The sequence below is a fragment of the Cyanistes caeruleus genome, chromosome 6, assembly GCF_971803275.1.
Source record: "Cyanistes caeruleus chromosome 6, bCyaCae1.hap1.1, whole genome shotgun sequence".
NCBI lineage: Eukaryota > Metazoa > Chordata > Aves > Passeriformes > Paridae > Cyanistes > Cyanistes caeruleus.
The window spans coordinates 51,234,986-51,257,586 of record NC_141706.1 but is presented as its reverse complement, the minus strand read 5'-3'; the positions used below and the strand labels follow the sequence as shown (position 1 = coordinate 51,257,586).

The following is a 22,601-nucleotide window of genomic DNA, read 5'->3' as shown; positions in this document are numbered from 1 at the left end:
AACATGCTAGTTACTGTGTACTTAAAGTATTAGGTTGATACTATTACGGTCACAGGATTTGAGAGATAAAGCTGTCTGGGTAAAACACATATTTAAAGGAAGAACCATCACTTAAATGACGACATTGTCCTCTGATGGCATTTACCTGCATACCTGAGGATACTGAGTGTTACATGAGAGATAACATTGTGAGTACTGTATTTGTGAGTATGGACTCTGTCAGTAACATGATTTTCTCATTTGCAAACACACAGGGCAATTTTCGCAGTCCTTAGAACCTGCTATTATTATTCATTGGAAGATGAAAAAAAGATTATGAAGTTTTAGAATTAAAAAAAAATAGAGACATAGTGATCTGAGTTTATCTAGAAATGTTCTGCATTCATTCCTAAAATAATTTCTGGATATTTGCTGTTATGCCTATCACTGTGACTTTCTCTTCAGCATATTGTTTCATAATTCATTATTTCATCAAAAGCAGAATGAAGCCAACACAGCACAAAGTGTTCTAAAATTAAGACAGGATCTTTGGTAACACTTAAAGAAAATGTTTTCATACAGAATTTTCCATCTCAATAATACAAAAGTATTATTAAGTACCAGCCACATCTCTTTGCTGACAGGTGTAAGAAACAGGAAGAATAGTAAACTTCCTACAATCCAGTTAATTTCTTCTTGGTATGAGCCTATTCTGAGAGACTGAGCTAAATATAGGGGGAGACAGTTCATTCATACATGCACATTTTTACCTTTGGCTGAAAGAATTCTGTTATAATGAAACACCATGTGATCTCTGATCAGATATTGACTACCTAGATTTCGAGAGGAGTCAACGCACAAAGCTGTAAGATTAAAATACATTTGAACATTAGAAAGGCAATCAAAAAATACTGAAATTTTAAACAGTTATTAACTGCAATTCAAAGTCACAAACTTCAAAACACTGTTTAACTTCTTTGCTCAAAGGCAGTATTTTTTATTACCAGTTACTATCACATGAAATCATCCTGTCTCCTTTTTCTTTCCCCAATGAGCCATTAATTCAATAAATAGCTGCAAAAGTGGCCGAAACTGTACTATGAAAATGTTAACATGGAAACTTCCTGTTTCTTTACTCTGTTCTTTTGGAAAAAAAAAAAGCATTTGAGGTGTCAGTACAGCACAGAAACATACACTAGCCATGTAAAACACTGACTCTAAAGGAACATGTTTAACCTCAGGGTTTTTTTAATACAGTAGACAAATAGATGTATGTATGTATATTACAGCTAATAAAGATGGGACATCCTTATATATCTGTTCATCTTGCTACCAATTTGTAGCCAGCAGTACAGTCAAGGCAAAACTTACTCCTTGAAAGTAAATGTAAGTACACTTAAACTTCTCCAAATAAGCTCAATGCAAAAGTTTTAATAAAAACATTATAAGCTTAAAATCAATGAATTCACATAAAAGGAACCAGGTCGACCTTCTGATGAAAGTAGATGTCACTTACCATTACACCTAGTACTTAAGTGTCCTCTACATGGACTTGCTGGACCACATCTGGGCATGCCAACGCCTGAGTTTACAATTGCTTTAACAAAACATCAAAGAAAAACCGAAAGTTAGAGAAAAATCCCCACACATATTTTCACAGACAAGATAAAGTCCTTCTCCAAAGTATGCACATATAGTTCTAATGGATCTTTTCCAAAATCTCATTCAATCATTTCATAATCACTGAACTAGAAATTCAGTAGTAGTTTAACTAAATCTAAACGCCAAGATACAATGATAGTGCTTTCAGTGGTTCAAGGTGCTAAGCAGCAGAACAGACCATCAGAACACTTTAGTTTGAACTTTACACTGATCATTAAACTGTACAGACATATGGCCATGATTATGTTTCTATGCTAACCTCCAATTTGTTTCTAAGTCCCATTCATGGCACTTCAATAGACTGGGAACTCTATAGTCAAGTGGAGATGCCAACAAAACTTAAACCACCAGTTGTTCTGAAGAATGAAAAATGTAGACTAAAAGATCTGCATCTCCTCTTTGAAAACCACTGGCTGTCATGCAACCTAAGATTTAAAAATTGGCACAGGAACTAATTAAGAATCCGCAGCACTTTTAGAACAAATTTGAACAGGAGATATGCTAGGACTACAAATACTAGTGTATACAGAGCACTGCTTTAAGTCATCCATGGTATACAAAATGTAAACCAAAACAAACAAGATTTTTTTAAACAGGGTAAATATACCAACCACACTTACTTAACATTAATTCTGAAACTGTACAGATGAGTTCTACAGATTTATTACTATTAACTATCAAGGACCACATGGTCTTCCCATTCCCATCATACTTCTCAGCTGTCAGTTCAAGAGTCTGCAACCACCATGCAGGTGAATTGGGTAACCCCACTGCTGTACTACTCCTGTTGACCTCTGGCTTTCCCCCTTTCATCACATGAAGAAGCACACTGGACCAACCCAGTATGAGCGGGAATCTCTTCCCAGTGACCTTAGCTGGGGTGATAAAGGCTGACACCACTACAACTGATTGGGGGATGCAGGATGCCCTGATGACAGCCATACCACACATGGTAAAAGCTCTTAATCCTGCCTCTCATAGCTTACCTCCTGCATGCCCAGCACCTGGCTGTCTGGGGCTTCTTTTTCAGTTCCCACTGTTATATAATGACTGTTAAAGTACTATTGCAATTACATATATAACTACTGTAGTATATAGCTGTTTTTAAGTCCAACAGTGTGGAGGAAGTCCAGGAGGTCAGACAGACCCCCAGACCCAGCTGCAACACAACAGCATGTTGTACAAGATGGTTAATACAATGTCTTAAATATTAATTCGTAGAAACTGCAGAAAAAAAATAAATCACTCATTTAACAATGTTTTAACATTATTTCTCTATAGGCCTTATAAAAAAGCCATACTGTGCTTAATTTTGAATGACTAGGACTAGTATAGTAGTATCTTAAGTAGATTATGAAAAAAAAAAAGAAAATGAAAATAATTTTACCCTGTTGTGAAATGACACTAAATCTGGATCAATAGATTCAAGCTCCTTTCTTACAAAGCACAAAAATACCAGGGCAATCTTGAATTATTTTCATACTTAGAAAAGCCAGCCTTTATACTGTACAGGCTTCTGTGGATTTACATTACAGTATTAGCTGTGGTGTTTGCAATAATTGTGGTTCCACTCATTTTGCTGCCAATTGCCAGACCAACAGTTGAAAAGGGATAAATCAACAAAAAAGAAAATGCTACTGCAGATTTTTTCAACACTATCCTGTAATTATTTTAACTTTATACTGTTATTTTCAAAGCCCAAGGACAACATTCCTGCTCATCTGTATCAATTTCAAATTGCTCATTCTGCTCATGGTACAATTCTTCCTTATCTCTGTGATTTAAACACACATTGGAACAAATGAGAAATTAATTTTTCAAATATTAAAATTCCTAACATACAGCAAGAATTTGTTAGATTCAAAATGTTTCTACAATGACTGCAAACCTTTGCCAATAAAGCCTTTCTTTCCTGCTAAAATATTTTATTTCTCTACCTTACACTACTACATACAAATGGTATTCACAGGCTAGCTGGATCCACCCTGAAACCCATGACTCTGAGCACTTAAAATATGCAGGTGTTGGAAGAATGCAAGTCTTTGGGAGAATGTAAGATTATAAATTTTAGTTGATAGAATCTTCTCTAATGATAAAAACCTGCATGTATATATATCTTCAATCTGGATTACAGCAGACAACTGAGAATCAGAAGTGTTTCATTCACAATTGTTCAAATAAACTAAATATTATTCCACTGTTTTCTGTGCTTCAGAGCTAGGCTATAATTCCAGAGGGAAGCACGTGTGGTACTGTTAGGTAAACGCTTACAATACCTCCTCTTAACTCAGCCCTCTGTGACAGAATCCTAAAAGGGCAAGCATAATCACTTAAAAAAACCCCCACATTGCTCTCTCTACAATTGATTCTCTTCTAGTTAGCTAAATGACTTTGTGCTGCGTTAAACACCACCAGGGACCCTCAGAAACCTGTTGCCTTTACTGTCTTCAGCTGGAGACGCGACTATTCAGCACTGCAGGAAGACCAGACTTTACAATGTTCACTTTCTTTGCATCACCACAAGATGGCACAGTGGAAATTCTACTGGAAAAATTACCATCATCTGGTTTTGTCCTTTACAATGAATTGTACCCAGCTTCCGGGGAAGGAGAAGGGAGGGAGAAATAAGTCGGCATCAGTATTTCATTGGCAAGAAAAGCTGTCAAAAAGCATCAGTTGAGAGAAATAAAAAATATTCCTGTGCCCTCTGTTTTGACTATGGACATATATAGACAGCACAGAAATAACTTATAATGAAGAAACAGGTTGCTAATGTCAGAGAAGAAACTGGAGAATTTGATATGTGCAGGCTACTTCTACCTTACTGAAGGTAGGAAGTGCTAATGGCCAAAAGTTTCACAACTATAATTTCAGGTTGTCTTTTGACCTGAATGGGTGTTTATTCGGATTCAGCCTGTTTTCACAGTTATTTGCACAACAGCAGAAACAAACTGAAGGCTTAGATATATGAAGAAAATTTTTAATGAGAAGGTGGGATTTTCAGTAATTTACAGTTAATCAAATATAAACCAAACAATGGGAGGAAAACTACAAAAATATCTTTGATATATGACACATGTAACTATCTGATCTAAATGTAAATTTCCTTATAGATCTAAGTGGACTGTCCATACTGAATATAAAATCAGGATTTTCACACTGAGTAGTCTCCTAAAGTACAGAGAGCAAGCAAATTAAATACATCTAAAAATTTATTTGATCTTTTGGTTCCTCCTATGATACTAAGCAACAATGAAGAAAAAAAAAAGCTTTCTCTAATTTTTTTTCCAGCTGCTACTGAATGTAAGTAATAACTACATTATTCCAAAGAGAATTGAAAGACATTTTGTTTAAATTGCATTTTTATTTTTATTTAAAATGCATTCTATCTTAATTTCTGGTTTTACAGTATTAAAAATTGTAGAAATTGGTGGTTTATTTTGTTTCCTGGTTGTTAGTGAATGTGCAGAATTTATGGAAATGATTTTTCCACAAAGCCATTTCAGATTTGGAACGTGAATATGTACTGGAAAGAAGCCCAGTCTTTCATTACCACAGTCTCCCAGAAAAGATTTTAAACACAAGTATTAGACTTACTATTTTTACAACAAGCATGTACTTCAGTCATAGCAAATAAAAATTAAATAAATAAATAAATCTATCATGCTACCATTACCCATCAAGACTTGCTACTTAAAAGATAATCCATAAAAATACAGGTGGGATACTGGATGTAGGCATATAAATCTAGCACTACAAGACATGAAACCTAATCTGTATAGAGACCTGCAAACACTGTAATTTCCAAAGGGCAGCTCCCACATCTTAGCCTGGGTTCAAACAACCCTCAGCCCCAGGTGCATTTCGACCTCAGGTCCCCCCAGCTGTTCCAGAAGTATATACTTATCACCGTCAATATTCACCCTTCCGTGCAGCGGTTTGGCTTCTTGGTGGCTCCAGGACTCTCACACTCCTAACTCTCTAGTGGCCTCCTCTCAGCTGGCAATGCAGAAAGCACCTCTAACAGACTAGAATTGCATCATTTGCATGAGATGTGGGCATTTTAATCCCTCTGAGCCTGATAAGGACCCAAGCTGACAAATACTTTGCTTTGCAAACACTCTAGCCACTACAGTGATTTTTAAAGGTTTGGTATTGCTTCTTTTACTGCCAATTATTTTTCTTGCTTTTTTTCTTCCCTAATATCTCAGTGCTCTAAACAAGAAATGGTTAAAGAGACGCCTTTGTACAAGTGGATAATTCAGGGCAACAACGTGCAGAAGGCTTGTGCTGTGAATTTCATACAAGTCCATGATGTCTATCACTACCACCCTTATTCTACCAACCAGTTTTATCATCTTTTCAGTGGGCTTCCTGCTATGAATTAACTCTTCAAACTCCATACAAGTAACAGTGCAGCACTAGTGCTGTACACATGCCGAGGAAAGAACAAAACTGGTTTAAACCATCTCTGTGAAAGCCCAAATGAGTTTGAACAGTGATGCTCCTTTAAGCATCTTATCTGATGTCTGACAAGGTCATACTTAAATGAATTAATTAATACCCGAAATACATGTTCCTCTCCTTTCGGTACTAGGAGAATTTTCAAACCAGAGTATCCATTAATTTTAGGCTACAAAAATTGTTGTATATATGAATACAGCACAGAAATACAGAGCAAAGACTGACAGCTCAGAGTACATTAAAAGATTAACCTAGTTACAAAAATCCACTTTGGATTTAAACTTTATGTAAATAAGAAACTATTTTTTTCTATTTTTAACTCTTTTCCCTTCACATTAGCATGATATACTTAAAACCCCCATATTCTATTAGTAGTATAACTAATGAGGCCAGCTCTCCTACTCATGCAACTCACATCCTTGTTCCATCCCCCCTAAACTCCTCTCAATGTCCCCAATTTGCTGCCTGTTCCTTACCTGTGGTCATTCCTCCCCTCAAACATCCCCTACTTGCTCAGCTGTGGCTGATGAGGTGCTATAGGAACTCCAATTGCTCATCTAGTTTAAGCTTCTCTGGTTGCTTATCCTTGGCTGCCTAATTCTTACTCTCTACTTATGTATCTGGGAACGAATACAGAACAGAATGAGCTTCTCTAAAAAACTAGTATTAATTTGTTGGGTTTTCTGCTACCCAGCCACTGGGTAATATTAATTCTCCTAGCTCCTCCTCACAGATGGGTGAAGTTGGCAAATAGATGTGGAACTGGATACATTAAAAGGTCAGCAGAGAGCTGACCCACCCACACACTCCCTCTTTAGGCAAAGAACGTAGCTGTAAATATGGCAAGACCCCACTACTTTTCTGCAGCATCTATGCAATCATGAGAGACCTTCAATCAGGGCTTTAGATTTAGCCACTTACTGAATGCAGATATTACTCCATTTTAACTGAAAGTTACAGTGAGGCAAAACCAGCACGTCATAATCACACCTGTATTTTCTTTCCTATTGATGCATGTGAAACAGAAGCCTCTTGGACCCCCTTTCTGGTTTCACTGATAACAAAACTCTTATCAATCCTGGCAGTATAAAGTTTCACATGTGAAGCCATGTTTAAATGAATCACATTTAAGATTTGTTAATAAATAGCAGAATTCAGCAAAATAAAGAATAGTCATTATTTATCTAAATTCCCTGAAATATCTAAATTTCCTGAAGCAAACCTCAATAAGTCACCCAGGAAATCATACCACTCTAATTTTGAAATGAAGTCACAAATGTTCCATCTGAATTTTGCATGGGATCACTTGTGTCAGAAGCAAAATATGGTGAAAACGATACACCCCCTACCATACACTATACATAACCTCCTAAGCCATTAATTAGATGGGTGCTATTTATACACTTACTATGCTGGATTACACAAAAGCTCTTCTTTACACGTACTCTCAATGCCTAAGCGTTAGGTCTCTCAGACCTTTAGAATTAATAATCTTACAGTATTCTGTAGAAATGAAAACAATGCAACCAAAATGAAAAAAAAACAGTTTCATGAGTCAAACCCTGCTCTGAAAAAAATAAGGAATCTAATGAAATAGTACAGTAGCCTTGAGTCGCATCTGATTAAATAACTCTTGAAAAATATTTGTTAAATTTTTTCTAGCTACAGGCTAAGCAAGGGAAGTTTTGGGTGCAAGCTATTGCTCTATTCACACTCCAAAAGCAGAAACAAACAGCTAGTTGTGTGTGTCAGCAGCACATTTTGTGATATGAACTGCAGGCAAAAGCAAATGAATTTATGTCAGTTTGCTGCAACTACCTTAAAGAAGGCTGTGATGAGGTGGGTATCAGACTCTTTTCCCAGGTAACAAGTGACAGGATGAGAGGAAATAGCCTCAAGTTTTGCCAGGGGAAGTTTAGATTACATATTTGGAATTTTTTTTTTTTCACAGAAAGAGTTGCAAAACACTGAAACTGACTGTCTGAGGAAGTTGGAGAGTCACCATTGCTGAAGGTTTCAAAAAATGTGTGGGTATGGCTCTGGAGGGCATGCTTTAATGGTGATGCTAGGTTGATGGTTGGACTTGATGAACTTACAGGTGTTTTCCAACCTTAACAATTCTGTAATCACTGGCTTGGGCAGCACCTCTAGAATCAGCAGTGGCACCAGCAGCTTTTGATTTTCTAGGAGGGTGTGTGAGGGGTGGTATTCTAGAAGAGACTGTATGCTGCTACTCAGTGATATGTGAACTACAGTCAATATTCATATGACAGTTTAGAAACTTCTGTCTTAAAAGGCTACTAATCTGAGTTCCCTGGATAGCTGTGCCAGCACAAGACAGTCATGGTAATCCAGGAGCAGCCAGGGGCTGTAACAGCTCCCCAGTGGGAACGGTGCTGTTAATCAAGGGTGGTAGAACACTGGCTCATGAACACACCCTACACAACCAATGTGTGTGCTGGCTTCTGCTGCTACATGAAACTCTACATTATGTCATCCCATGAAGTTTGAAGTTGTTTCAATATCTACTGTCAAACAGGCCAACAGAGAAAACATATATTTAATACCTAAATGTATAGACACACTATATACAGATTCTTCTACATATGAGGAAAATAACATATGTTGCTAGTATAATCTGCACATACAAGGATGCTCTTTCCCTCATCCATGAGTGCCTATTTCTACCTGAAAATACATTATGAAAACTCTAATGCACAGCCAGCCTCACCCAGAATGGAGAGCAGAGAAACCCTGATCCACTGTGCTTCAGAGAAAACTGCAGGATATCATCTGGAGCAAAGAGTCTACTAGGGTTAATGGCTTGAACACTGTTCACTTTAACAGGTATTTCACCTGAAGTATGAAAGAAATCCTCAATAAAATGGGGCCAATTAGGCATTCAAGTAATTACAAAAATTTAAGTCATTTCCTGAATGATGTAAGGATTTTAAGCAGATTAAGTGCCTAAACTCACTTAATAGATTATTTGACTAATGGTTAAAGTAAAGATAGATTTTAAGAAATTTACTGAGTAATGACTTTAATTTGGTAAAAAGTTAAGAACAGTGATTAACATTTCCCAATTTTAGTTAAAATTATTATGACTCAAATAAAACTTTTAAATGTCCTTCCTTCTTTGAAGACATAACTAGATTATTTTTGATCTTTCTTGTCGGTCAAAGAAAACTCCAGCTTCTAAAAACTAGTGCTACCAAACGAATAATTTACTAAGTTTAATAAGCTGTTTGTTCAAGTGTCAAATGAAGGAATAAAAAAGTTCACAAGTCTCTGTGTTAACACCCTTTCTGGTCTAGTAAGATTAATGCAATGACTTCTTCCTACAGTGCAGGAAAAATCTAATAAGATGGTGTTGTCTATAAACATGTGAAGCATTTAAATTCTGTCTTAAAATCCTGGAAGCCTTTACAAATTGCCTTGACTTGACAGCAGCCTCCATGCAGCAGTAACAGTGAGTTCCCCACTACTGTAAGACAGAAGTGGCACAAATGTGTGTCATTGATTAACAGTAAGTGCACGATGCTGTTAGGTATTGCTCTTCAAGTATGTGCTCCCACTGGCGTGCAGAAGACTGGACTTAAACAACAAAGCTGGTTTAAAAGTACAGTATTCAGATTATTTGAGGTCATACTATAAATCTGTGAGTATATTAACTGACTGCTGAAATTACTACAGCAAATGACTTCACGATTTATATCTGGAATTAGGGAAAAACATAGAGGATTAATTTTTTTACATTTCCAGGAGGTTAAAAAAATCTCAACCTTATTTGAACTTTGACAAGACCTACACACAAATCCTATATACTCCCATATATTAAAAAAATAATTTTTTTTTCAGTATTCTCACTAGACAAAACAAGGCCTTATAGTGTAAAAGTGTAAAATTTTTGTTCTTTCTTTAAAATGATGAGGTTAAGTCTGAACAAGGGACTTTGCATGGCATACAACCAGGACATGGAATAGTGTACCCCACCTTTTCTGTGTTAATGTTTCAGATACAACTCTTTTGAGAAACCATAAATATGATGTGTTCTCCCCCCTTCATGAACTGCAAACAACCCAGGAGCTGTTCTGCCAAGTTTGCTCAGGCACACAGATTTCCAGCTCAGCTCAGTGCATTAGTCTCTCTGCCTGTGCTAATCCTTACTCTCTGTAAGGATCCTTCCTGCGTGCCTGAGAACCCCCACACTGGACTGTTCAGTCACACATTTCTGCCTCCATTGTAACCTCCTATGCAGACAAGCAATGGATTCCCAATTTAACAGACACACAGTAATTCTTCCCTACTTTTGAACTTTGTTAAACAGAAGTCATTCAAGCAAAGCTTTCTGCAACCTGAATGAAATTTAGATCATGTATCTTATTTATTCCCTTTTTATGGTCAACAGACAATCGGCAAGCTTTCTAATTGTCTATAAAAGTATTATGACAAACTTAAGAATAGTCAGAAAAAGGATGTATTTGTCTTAGAACTGCCTTCACATAAGAGCGCATAAAAATTGGGTGCACAAGATACTAGTTTTTGCTGTGAATTTCATATTCCTATATAGTATTAGTATTTATTTTCAAACTATACTTCGATATCAGACATCCTCTGAAGCGGCATCTGTCACTGTCTCCAAAGATTGGAACTGACACTGAGTTGCAACACAACAGCCTAACGTTATCTCAAAAGGCTCTGATTTTATGCAGTGATGCATGATCTTAACATTACAGTGCAGCACTGAATAATTCCTACCATTGTTTTACATTATGCATGTAATCCACTTCTTATCTAAAAATATTTTAGGTATTTTCCAAGAGCCAGAGTTGGCTCACTCAAGCATTTTTGCATGCTTGTGCCTTTTTTTATCATGGATGACAAGGACCCCGAGGATTATTCATAGGAACAGGGCACCAGAGCAGCCCACGGATGGTTAAATGCGGGTAAGGAATTACTTTATGAAATCTTTAAGACTTTTGAGTCTTTTATTTTTCAACTACACTTGCATCAGAATCCCTCCACACCAAAACACTTGGATCTACAGCCAAACGCCGTGGGACGTTATACACACAGGGCACAATATATTATAACAACCCATAAGTTGACTAAGAAAAGAAGTGGACACAGAAATCGGCCTCGCAAACGCGGCCGCTGCCAGCAGCCTGAAGCGCAGCCCACAGCAGCACTCGATGCCGGTACTAAGGAGGCGCCGTGCGATGACGGCTGTAGGGCGCACAATTCCAGGCCCCGACTCTCGGAGGATTACAGCCCGTCACGGGCTGTACGTGTCTCCCCTTCCAGAGCCGCGGCATTCGGCTTTTTCCCCCGCCGTGCTACCGCCCCACCCGCTCCTCACGCGGGACGGACGGGCCGGCCCAGCTCGGTGCGGCCTCGTGGACAGGAGCGAGGCGCGACCCCGAGCCCCGCTGCAGGAGCCATGGCGGCTCGGGCGGCCCCCCGCCCCGCGGGCTCCGTGCGGGCTCCGTGCCCGCCCGCACACGCCAGCGGGGAAGGCGGAGGCGCCGCCTGCCCCCAGCCCCAGGCGAGACGGGCCGCACCCCGCACCCCCATGGCCTGCAGGGACGGGGGAGGGCGGAAGGCAACGCGTCCTCCGGGCTGCAGCCCCCGCCCTGCCGCGCCCCGCGCTCCCCGCTCCTCCCGCAGCCGCCACCGAGCCCCCCGCACCTTGGCACCGCCTGCAGCCGCCCTCCTTCCTCAGTCCCATGCTCCCGGCGGGGCGCGAAGGGGCGGTGCCGGCCGGGGTTGGGTTCGGCGGCTACGGCGGTTCGTCCCGCGCCCGCCGGGCCCCGCCTCGGCGTTGCCATGGCGGCGGGAGCGCGACGGGAGCGCGGGGCCCTCACCGCCCTCACCGCCCCTGCCTTGCCCGGCGGAGTGGGGGGGCGCGGGGCCTCGGGCCCCAAACCCCCTGCAGCGGGGCGGTGCAGCCCAGGGAAGGTTTTGTCGCCGTCGGTTAGCGGGCTCTCATTATCTAGGCCCTTTTCTTGTGACTTGACGGGAAGTTGAAGAATAATGAATGGCCGGGAGAAATTTTGCGGCAAATTGCTGATATTTCAAGGAACGAGTGACAAAACGAGAGCCTAGAGCGTTCCCATTACGCTGAATAAATTAATCTCAATGTCTTTGTAAACGAACAGCACCTTAAAAATGAACCACAAAATAACCTTTGGGAAAGGAGCCTTTAATCCCATCACTGATTAATGGGTGCATGCCGATGTGCTGGATTTGAACTTTCTGAAGAAGCAACAGGGTGGTATTTACAGTTTGTTTGACAGGTTGCTGTTTTACTAATGTGAAGTCTCTGAGGGCTTTCGTACTTTTTGTGTACAGATTTTTCACTCTGACCGGCCGGGGGTACTGCAGTCCCCTCCACAGCCTGACACGTCAAAAAAAGGCACATGTCCCAGACGGAGGGACATTCCCCTTCACTATCTAGAAATGAGTATTAATTACAGGCTAAATACAGTGTTTTGTGTGATTCGCTACACTTCCTTACATAGTAGAAAAATGAATTTGAATGTAGTTCAAAATCAAAGCAAAATCAAGGGGAAGTTACTTGAAAACAACTTTTCTTCCTTATTTCTGCCTCAATCAATGCTCCCACTTGGTTACACAAATATACATGCTGGATGAAACCAGTAGTTTATCTACCCCAGTACTTTGTGTAGACTCTACCAAATACTTCAAATGCTTTTCAGTCGTAATCTGAATGTTATGTGTGATGTCCCTTTTAATTTTAGACATACCATTTAACTATATGAAGTACTCCTTCCACGTGGCCTCAATTTCTGTGCTTCATGTTGTAATGATCATTTTAGCAGTCTGTTTTCTGTAAAATCATCCTTAAATGTAGTTGGTGTCAAATTTGTCTGGGAGAGGTCACGGTAGGGAATATATGCCTTGGAAACTCATCAGTCCTCCGTCTTCTGGTGGTCCTCTGTCATTCTGACTGCTTTTTATATAAAAACCATCAGTTGTCGTGGCATTTCAGCTTCTGTCAGCCATAAGGTCACAAACACCTTCTTGTCAAATCAAAATAATTTGATAGCATTTTGTCATTTTCCTTTATATCTCTTGGATTTGAGGTCAATGAATGTCTTAGAAAATGTCTGCCAGGAAAAATCTACAGAACTGAAAAAACACAATCCACGAGTTGGTGTGTGGGTTTTGTTTGTTTGTTTTTGTTCTTTTTTTATTTTAATGTTTTTGTTTTATTTTATTTGTTTTTGTTGTATTTTTCTTTGAAGCAGGTTGTGGGTGAAATTAGAGATTAGTGGGAAGGGCTTCAGGAAATTAGTTATCATTGTTCTTGTGTTTCAGGGTCTCTGGTTTATGCTTTGATACAATTCAGATCATTAAATCTGTGGATTTTAAAGGTAGTCTTTAAACAGTTTTCATTTCAGATACCTGAAGACACTGGAGAGAATGAAAAGTATACATGATTCTATATGGTTGGCTATAATACTCTCTATGACAGAGATCATGTCACAGAAAACACTTGTCTCTGTTTGCTTTCTTTTTAAAAAAAATGCTGCTCATAGTTACTTTTCTTTATTTTTGAAAGACTTTTTTTCTATTTGTCTCTTTTTCTGAATTCTGAATATCAGGTTCCCAAAAACTCAGTTTGTAGTACTCAACATATGGTGTTAGGCTGTTCTGTACAAACCCATATGACGGATTTCTCATAGTCTCTTTCTTATTGTCCCTATGTTTTTTTCCACCATGTTGATAATTAAAACCACATAAATGTAAGTAAGCATTTTTAGAAATATTCCCCTGGTTTCTAGGCAACGCTGAGGGAATGTAGTGATTTCCATTTGTTCCCTCTCAGTCAGCAGTCACAGCATCATAGAGATGTCCTGTGTCTGAAATTTTGGCAACACATACCAAAGCTTTATATATTTCTAATTCTATTTCATTAATGGGCCTTAGGTCTTTGGTGGCTTTTGGCCCCCTTTGTTCTGTGACAGTATATATATTTTGAGTGTAATTAAGAAGTAATGCAGTTTCATAACAGTGTGCACATTGAGTCCTATAACATGCATAAAAAAAAAAATAAAAAATCGCCTTAACAAAAATTGAATCAGTTCTGGAGTTTGATCCACTCAAAGAAGTACAGAAATAAGTTCCACAGATCACTGCAGAGATCTTACCGTTGCAGCAGAAGCAAAAATATGTCAAAACCGGGAAGATACGTCCTTTCCCAATCTGAAAAGAAGAAACAACAATCACTGTTGCTGTCTGTCCATTTCAGCAGGCATTTTCCCATTAGAATGCATTGCAATAGAACATGGTTTTAAAATGTGCTTTCACTGGGAGGGAAGGAAAGCAGCAGGAATATGAGAGTCGCATTTGCAAGTGTAGGTGGGCATCTGTCCCCACCCTGGCATGGACTTAGGGAACAATTGCCTTGTCTATTACCTCTGCCCTCTGTATCATCCAATGTAGACACCTAACTGTTGTGAAAATACACAGTTCATAGTATTCAGCAACAAGCCAACACAGAGAGAAATATGCCCCAAAACCCCAAAATATCCCATAAGATGTCTGCTTTCTTTTGTGTGCTTAGCCCAGACAAGTTTCAAATCCTCTGAAAAAGATAGTATGTCTGGAAGGACCTCAGTTACCTGCTAACTTGGGACAGAGATCTGTTCATAACATCAGAAATTTGCTTTTGTAGATTTGGCTTTCTTGGAGAAATAGTTTGTGTGTACCCTGGAAAATTAAAATCTGCAGTTCTTTGGAGAGTCTTTTAAGCCACTGATTTTCATTCATGCTTGCTTTTCCTTACAGCAGTCAAGTGAGTATACAGATGCAGGCAGGAGATAGACCAACAACCAGATCTGCACACTCTATTCACAGAGTATTCTAGAAAAGTCTTAAATTCATCACAATAGGTACTTGATCATGGAAATAAATCTCATGGGTTTTCTTGAGTATTTATTTGGCATAAGTGCCCTATCTCAGTGCAGATTGTCACCTGCCTGTGGTCTGTATGTCAGTGTTCCAAATCCTTTGTTGCAGCTCTCAGAGGGCTTTCATTGAGTTGCAGCAATTCCCACCTGGCACGTTCAGACCATCCACCTTGCAGTCTGTTCCCCTACAACTATGTGGAACTAAAAACATTTACCCGAAAGGTTTGAGGACATGGTACCTTCTAAATGCATTTAAAGACTGGCCAAGCAGTTTTCTTTTGCTACCTAGTTAGGAAATTCTTATGTTGAAACAACTGAAGTAGGTTTCAGATAGTGGGTTGAGGGGAAAAAAAAAAGCCTTAATAGCTACTGAAATATAGTGTTCGCTTGTTTTGGTTAATTTTGGATTTTTTTAAAGGATTACTTTTCCAGGAGGGATGGTAGGTTTTTTTTTCTGCCTTGTGTTTGCTGCATGTTCTTTGGTCATATGGTTCTTCAAGTTATTTAAAATCATGTGCAGTCTTCAAATATCATTGCAGCTTTCTAAATGATGGAGAGTAATGTGTTTTGGCAGGGCTGCAGACTCCTTCGCTTTCTTTGTGGCAATGCATTTAGTCGTTCTGTTATTGTCTGTAAGGCAGCAGTAGTCACAGATTGTTGTAAACCTAGGGCTCCAGTGGGAAAGATGATACAAAAAAACTCCAGAGGAGGTGATTAATATCTTAAAAACTGTGGTTTTTAATACCTTGTAATTTAGAATGCAATAAGGGAGCTAACCTAAAAGAGGGAATATGATAAGGAAGATGAGGGCAACTATAGGAATATATGATGATATAAAGTTTCTATATACTTAGTATTAAAATTCCATAAAATTTATCAGCTTAGAATAAAAAGTCTTCCCTGCAGCATATATAGAATAACTGCTACAAAAACCCCTTTAGGAAGCTGCTGTGCCCATGTACACTGCTGTGGCTTACTCTATACAACTATTTTTTCTCTTTAGATCTATACAGAGTTTTATAATGCATCTATACTGTGATAAAAGACTATTTTTATATGTGTCAAGGAAGAAAGCTGTATAAATTGTATGAGATGTTATTCTCAGACTTAATGTAATATTTTGTAGCTGGAGTGACTCAAGATCTGCTTATATTTCTCCTTATATCATGTCATGTTCTGTTAATCTACTGTTCCCATGCAAGTTTGCAGACAGAAGGCTTGTAGGTGAAAAGCTCTCCTTTAGTAGGGCTGACTGCTGAGGGATGTTCTTTTCTCATTACTTTAATTGAGCTATTAGGTATTAAAGAATGTAGACTGGAATAACTAATGAAATATATTGGAATTTTAAAGGGAAAAAAGCCCATGTAAATGTCATAACTTAGTTGTCTAGACCATAAGAAATTCTTCATTTTCTAACTGATTTACCTACTGTGAAACATAGAAATGCTTACTCATACTAATTAATGAGAAACAGATGAAAATCAAAAGGATTTTTTTTTTTAATATTTCAATGAAGATCAGAAACTTATGACACAGATGAGACATATATAAATGATACAACTCCAGTAAATTCAGTGAAGCTATTCCTGCTTAGGCTGGATGGATCATCTATGTCTACTTAGCCCATGTCAGGCAGACAGAAGAATTGAGGCATTTTGTGTGGCCCATCCACTTCCTATGCAGCTACTCATTCTCAGCTACTAAGCATGCTCAGCCTTACCTGGCAATGAATTAATCCATACACATGCTTGAATAAATGGTAAAGAGAGTTCTTCCAGCTCTGTCAAGGTCAAAAAGAGAAATTCTCAAAGGGTGTCTTTAGAATTGCCTACAAAAGGAGACACAGATATAGAATGATTTTCCAAACTAGTTTGTTATACTTTCAGTATCTGCATGAATGTGAAAAATGGTTTTACTAGAAATAGGCTTAAATTCCCGCTTAGGAGAGTGTGAGGGTATTATTTATCCTTAAAAAATGTACTGTAATGTTTATACATTAACTTCATAAAAGCCTGTGTGTTTATACAAACTGGAAGATGAAGGAAACAGACAGAGACAATAGCTGGCATGCAAAATTTCATAAGTAATAGCAATTTCAGTCACATTAACCTCTTTTAAGTATGTGTGAAAGAAAGCAATAGTCAAGAAAATGGCCAGAATCAAAATGGAGTTCCAAGGAAAACATCTACTACACACTAAACTTCCATGTTTTTACTGACATCATAAAATTTCAGGAATATCCAATGTTCCGATTTAGATAGAACTTGAAATTTACTGGTTTAAAATGTGACATACAGCCTTTTCCCCCCTTCCTCTGTCCATTACATTTAAATGTATCAGAAAAGAAAGGAGCTTCAGTTTGATGGATGTTTCACAGGCCCAAGGGCCAGGATGCTCAGCTTCTATTTATAGCTTTGTCAGTGACATGTGTGATCTTGTGTACAGCAATTTGGGTGTCTCGGTAGGCTGCAGTCTGAATCACCTTAATTCATAGTTGGTAGTAAAAATGGAGGCATTTAGAGTTAGTGCATTCTTCTGCATTTTTGAGATGAGTGTTTTTACACTGTGCTTGTGATGAATAGGAACAGAAATTACATCTATCCTTTGAACAATAAATATCAGAACTGCAGATTACATTAGATGAGACCTAAATGTAGAATAATATTTATACCTAAGATAATGTCACAGAAGCCAGTAGGGCCTGTGAATTTTAATATTAAACATGAATATCTGTAATGGAATCTAGCAATTCCACACAAGACTAGAAGCTGAATTTTCTCTGTGTAAGCAAATCAGTTATACAATGTAGAAAGAAAGAAAAATATTATTAGGATGGAAAGTCTTATGTGTTACAGTGGTTTATTTAATAAAAGACAGTATCATCATATAAATCTCTTTCATAAGCTGTTTAATCTCTGTCATAAAAGTTGCATGTATTTCTTCTTGCAGCCCTCTTTAAAAGTTTTCTCAAAAAATCAGTTCCATAGAGGAATACAAAGCCTTTACATTCATGATCAGTTTACATGCAATTGATGTTGTGTATTAGTCTCAGGTGAAATTAGTCTCATGCTCTTCTGTTCACTTTTTGGATGTTAGCATTCCCCTTCCCCCTAGTTGATAATTTCCTTCATATGTTCTAGTAAGATCTGTGCTAGAAAATTCAACATAATTGATATGGATTTTATTTTCTAAGAATATCCATGCTCATTCAATATTCCTATGTCTCATTCTTCCTATGTCATCTGCTTTTCATAGTGACAATTCTTCTTTCTCTTCCAAGGCATGCCTCTGCACTTGGTGCTGCTAATACCAATTGTTTTCTAATCTGTACCACACAAATCTGCAGTATTAGTAAATACTCTTCAAATTATAATATATACTGGCAATACCTTTCAGTTTCTGACATTCTCACATTCCATACATTTACACAACTCGCTGTTTTACAGAAATGTTTTACTATCATGGTATCAAAAGTTTTCAATATTGGTTTTCCAGGATCATCACTAATAGCTTCAATCCTTGTAGTTTACCTGTCTAGGAAAGATATTTTGTCTCCCTTTTAGCTAAGTGCATCTAAAACCCCCTCAGGTTCTATTTGATTAATAAACCTATTGGGTTTTATTGCATTTACTGATTACTTCTGCAAGTCCTTTGTTTTTGCTTTCTTTAGAACATATCCTTGAAGAGTGCTGAGGTCAAACCAACAGGCCTCTTGTTACCTGGGTAAGTTTTCTCCTTTCTAAACCATACTGTGTTCAGTTTTCCAGCTATTTAGTGTCCCCTTGAAGTTGGTTGCTTCGTTTGGGCAAGCCACGTTTCTCTCCCATCTTTTCTTTAATCAGTTTGCTCAGAACTAAGGAAGGATTTCTGGAGAATCTTCAATGTGTTGTGAAACTTCATAATTTTGCTATGCCTGATAGATAAGGACTTTCATCTGTGTAACTCTTCTCTAAAAAATTCTTTTTCTCTTTCTCTGATTCTGCTGCACTTCTTCTGTAATTTTCTTTCTCTTCCTGGATTTTTCAGCCTCCTTTGGGCTGAATTCTTTTGGGATCCTCCCTCATGGGGAGCCCTCCTTATCTCAGTTCTTTAGGTTTGAAGAAAACTCCCAAGCTCATTAGAATCTTGTTTCTTGTGTTTATTAGAAGGTCATTACAAAACTTGGCAGGTCTCTCCAGACTAGCTGCACAAGCTTTATTCTTTGCAATCTGGTACATTTCTTTCTTCTGATGGTACAAGGCCTTGTGGCTCACTTTGTGTTTGAAAGTAAAAAATGGCCCCGAACTACGTAGTTCTTTTATCTTTATACATATTGTTACCCAATTAACAATAGACATGTATATTATTTTTCTTAATGACCCAATGACCCGTAACCTGTGTGCTGCACTGCGGCATTTTCTAACCAATCGTTTACTATTACCCAAAAACATCTAGAAGAAGAATGTGAAGAAGAAAGAAAAACAAGAGATAACACCCTAAATTCTCCATCTTGTCTTCTGTTCTCTAAACTAACTTTTTCACCCAGTGACTTATGAAAACTCTCTAATCTACACACTTACACTTTTAGCTTTTTCTACCTAACTTTAACAGTTGCTCTCATGTATCACCATGAAAACATGCTCATGAATTTCATATTATATGAAATTCAGTGTTTTTCTGGATCTTAGAACTATGTATCAGAAACAAGGGCACACACTCTAAATCTCAGACTCCAACAGTCTGTGAAGGCCTAAAACACCTGACAACCATACAGCAACACACTCTTCAGTATGTATCTGATGAATTATACACCAATACCATGGATTAGAAAATATTAGAAAGTTCTTTCCACCTCAGTGAAAGTTATGGGGAAAGAATCTCTGTTCACTTTACTGGAGGTGTAGTAATTTCATTCTTAACAATGTGTTCTAATCACATCTCATATGTAAAGGGGATTAAGAGATAGCAATTTAAAACAAAAGTTGCTTGAGGGATTAAAACTTAATGCAAGTTCTAAGTAGCCCTAGTTGTTCATGGTCTTAGTGAAATTGGCAATTTTTGTAGGTGGAATAAAGCGTCTGAGAAGGAAGATAACATATAAAACAAAGCACTCATGATCAAAATAAAGTGGAAGTGGATGCAAGACTCATTGTAAGACTTTAGAGCCTATAAAAATATTTAATTTACAATTAAACTAAAGCTAAAATAAAATAAGATTGCTTTTTTTGGGGGCGGGGTTGGGAGTGGGCAGTACTGGTAATTTTCATTGGAAGATTTCACTGGCCATTTCTGTTGAATTCCAAAAGATTTTGAGGAATACATTACTGATAACTAACTCATGTTTTCTGTGTTATGACTGCTGCAGTGTTACTGATTTGAAAACTCATTTGTCATATAATAAAATGTATAGCTATATTGGTTTACAGTTCCCATGGCAGCCTCTCCAGCTCTAAAGATGGTATCAGCTGGCAGACTGTTATATATCCAATGGTTGCAAAAGCTGGATTTCCTCCTACCACTATGTGTTTGTTTTAATGACATCATCCTTAAAACCAAAACTGAAATATTACTAATTTTGGAAAAATTCATGAGAAAGAGCAACAATCTTAGAGAATATTCATGCACAAAGTCCTAGTCCCTGTACCTCAAAATCTGTGGGTTTGTGTTCATTGCATAAACAATTGCATAAATTGCACTTGTTTAAATATCCATCCCAAGTCAGTCAAGCAAAATGAGGTTCTATGTGTCATGAATATGTTACAACTCTGAAGAAGAAAATAATATGTTTAAAAGATAAATACTAAATATCACCTCATTTGTTTTAGAACTTGTCACAACTTAAGCGATTACTGTTTTCAGTGTTTCCGACAAATTCCTACAAGAAATGGGCAAACAATAGGTTCCCAGCGTTCTGTAGTTTACCTTGAGTGAATGCCTTTACCCAGTTATGAGGGAAGCAAAGAACATTATGATATTTAAATCACTGAGCATAATGCAAAAAAAGTTCGCAGATAAAGTTGAAATAGGTCTTTAATGAACACACCTGTGTTTAATTCAGTTTTGACCACTGCTTCTCAAGACAGTGGAATGAAGATCAAAAAGACAAAGAGCATTATGGGAGTCAGAAAAAGGATGTTGAGGCATGAGGTTAAATTGACAGGTATAAATTTCTGTTCTTACATAAACTGAAAAATTAAAGAGCCTTTGTGATTTATTCTTTTTCGACTGTTAAAAATCAAGAATGAGATATTTATTATAATTAAAAGTTGATGCTATACTGCCAGAAAGTGATATGTAATTGCCAGCATGTATAATTTATAGAGGTTTGTGGTAATTGAGGGAGAGGGTGGTTTTATGCAAAGATATAGTACTGAATTAAACTGCTGGAATAATAGGTATAACATTATCAAGTAAAATGGTAGTTACAATTATGTGTATGTCTCGATTCTTATACAATTTCTTTAACAACAGTGGTTTTTCAGTATACCGGTCTAGGTTCTTAGGTCATAAAATTACCCTTTTTTGATTCTGATTAAATGGTTGGGTTTTGTAGAAACAAATTTTCACTTTTCACTGTATTGAGAATTCTCATGATATTAGATGAGGTGCTAGACCATTCCCTATAGCAATTAAATAATCTTTTAATGGCTATAATAATATTTATTCTAAAGGGTTTTCATGATTCACTTTAACTAGTGGACTGTTTTCAGGTACTGAGCTGGATGATGCTAAAGAAAATAAAATAAGTTGTATTATTTTTCTCCTTGAAATATCATGTACAGTCACTGGCAATGGTAAATTATTGATCAATCTAGCAAGGACCTGTAATAGCAAACTTCCATGGCTCTTTATGTATTTAGCAGCATCTAATGTTAGTTGAGTCCAACTTATGCAAACAGTTTTATAACCACAGCTGCTGTGAGTTCCAACTCAGCATTAAAAAACACTTGTGCCGTAAGTGTACACCTGTGCACTACTTCTGAACTCCTTGACAGAAGAGTCCACCATTACAACTTTGTGCAGATAGAGAATTAGGATGGTGGCAGAGCCTTCATTCCATCACCTTTCTTTACTCAAAATGCTGGCCAATAGAGCTGTGCTAAATTCTTTCCTTCTTTACTTCCATTAGCATGGTTACAGTACTGGTGATGTATGCTTAAGAGATCTGCATGATATTTAGATGCCTACCTGTCATTGACTCAGAGCTGCTTGCCTAAATACCTTTGGGAACTTGTGATTTTTTTTATTTGAGCTAACGCTAAAAGAAGGAAAAAGAAAATATCCAGCGTGCTTTCAGACTGCTTATCTGAGCTGTACATGCCTTTTGTAATACAAGCAATTTTGATCCAAATGTTCAATAATGTTAAGTCTCTGGGATCTAGATACTGCCTGCATCACATTATTTTATATAGTGAAAAGGAAGATTAGAATTACTAAATGGGATCTATATAGACAAATACAATGTAAAGATGTAAAAATACATAGTGGTTTATATTGCTCCTTTTAAACAGATCTCAAGGCTTTTCTATGTAACTGCAGCTGGTTTAGAACTGTAGGGGTGCATTCCTGAATTACTCC

The 22,601-nt window shown here is 37.7% G+C and overlaps 1 protein-coding gene across 6 annotated transcripts in view; it reads right to left on the bottom strand.

The window, feature by feature from the left end:
* Positions 1-11,910, bottom strand: part of SPATA7 (spermatogenesis associated 7) — a 35,322-nt gene extending 23,412 nt beyond the window's left edge. For 2 of the 6 annotated variants that reach the window (XM_086894212.1, XM_086894213.1), the window contains exons 1-4: positions 11,797-11,910; positions 6,582-6,725; positions 1,496-1,576; positions 750-842 (exon numbers count right to left, since the gene is read on the bottom strand). In XM_086894212.1, the coding sequence (XP_086750338.1) occupies positions 750-842; positions 1,496-1,576; positions 6,582-6,591 (184 nt within the window). In that variant the 5' untranslated portion in view covers positions 6,592-6,725; positions 11,797-11,910. The remainder of the gene's footprint in view (positions 1-749; positions 843-1,495; positions 1,577-6,581; positions 6,726-11,796) is intronic. The other 4 variants (XM_086894210.1, XM_086894211.1, XM_086894215.1 and 1 more) reach the window with 3 other exon arrangements.
* Between the last annotated feature and the right edge of the window lie 10,691 nt (positions 11,911-22,601).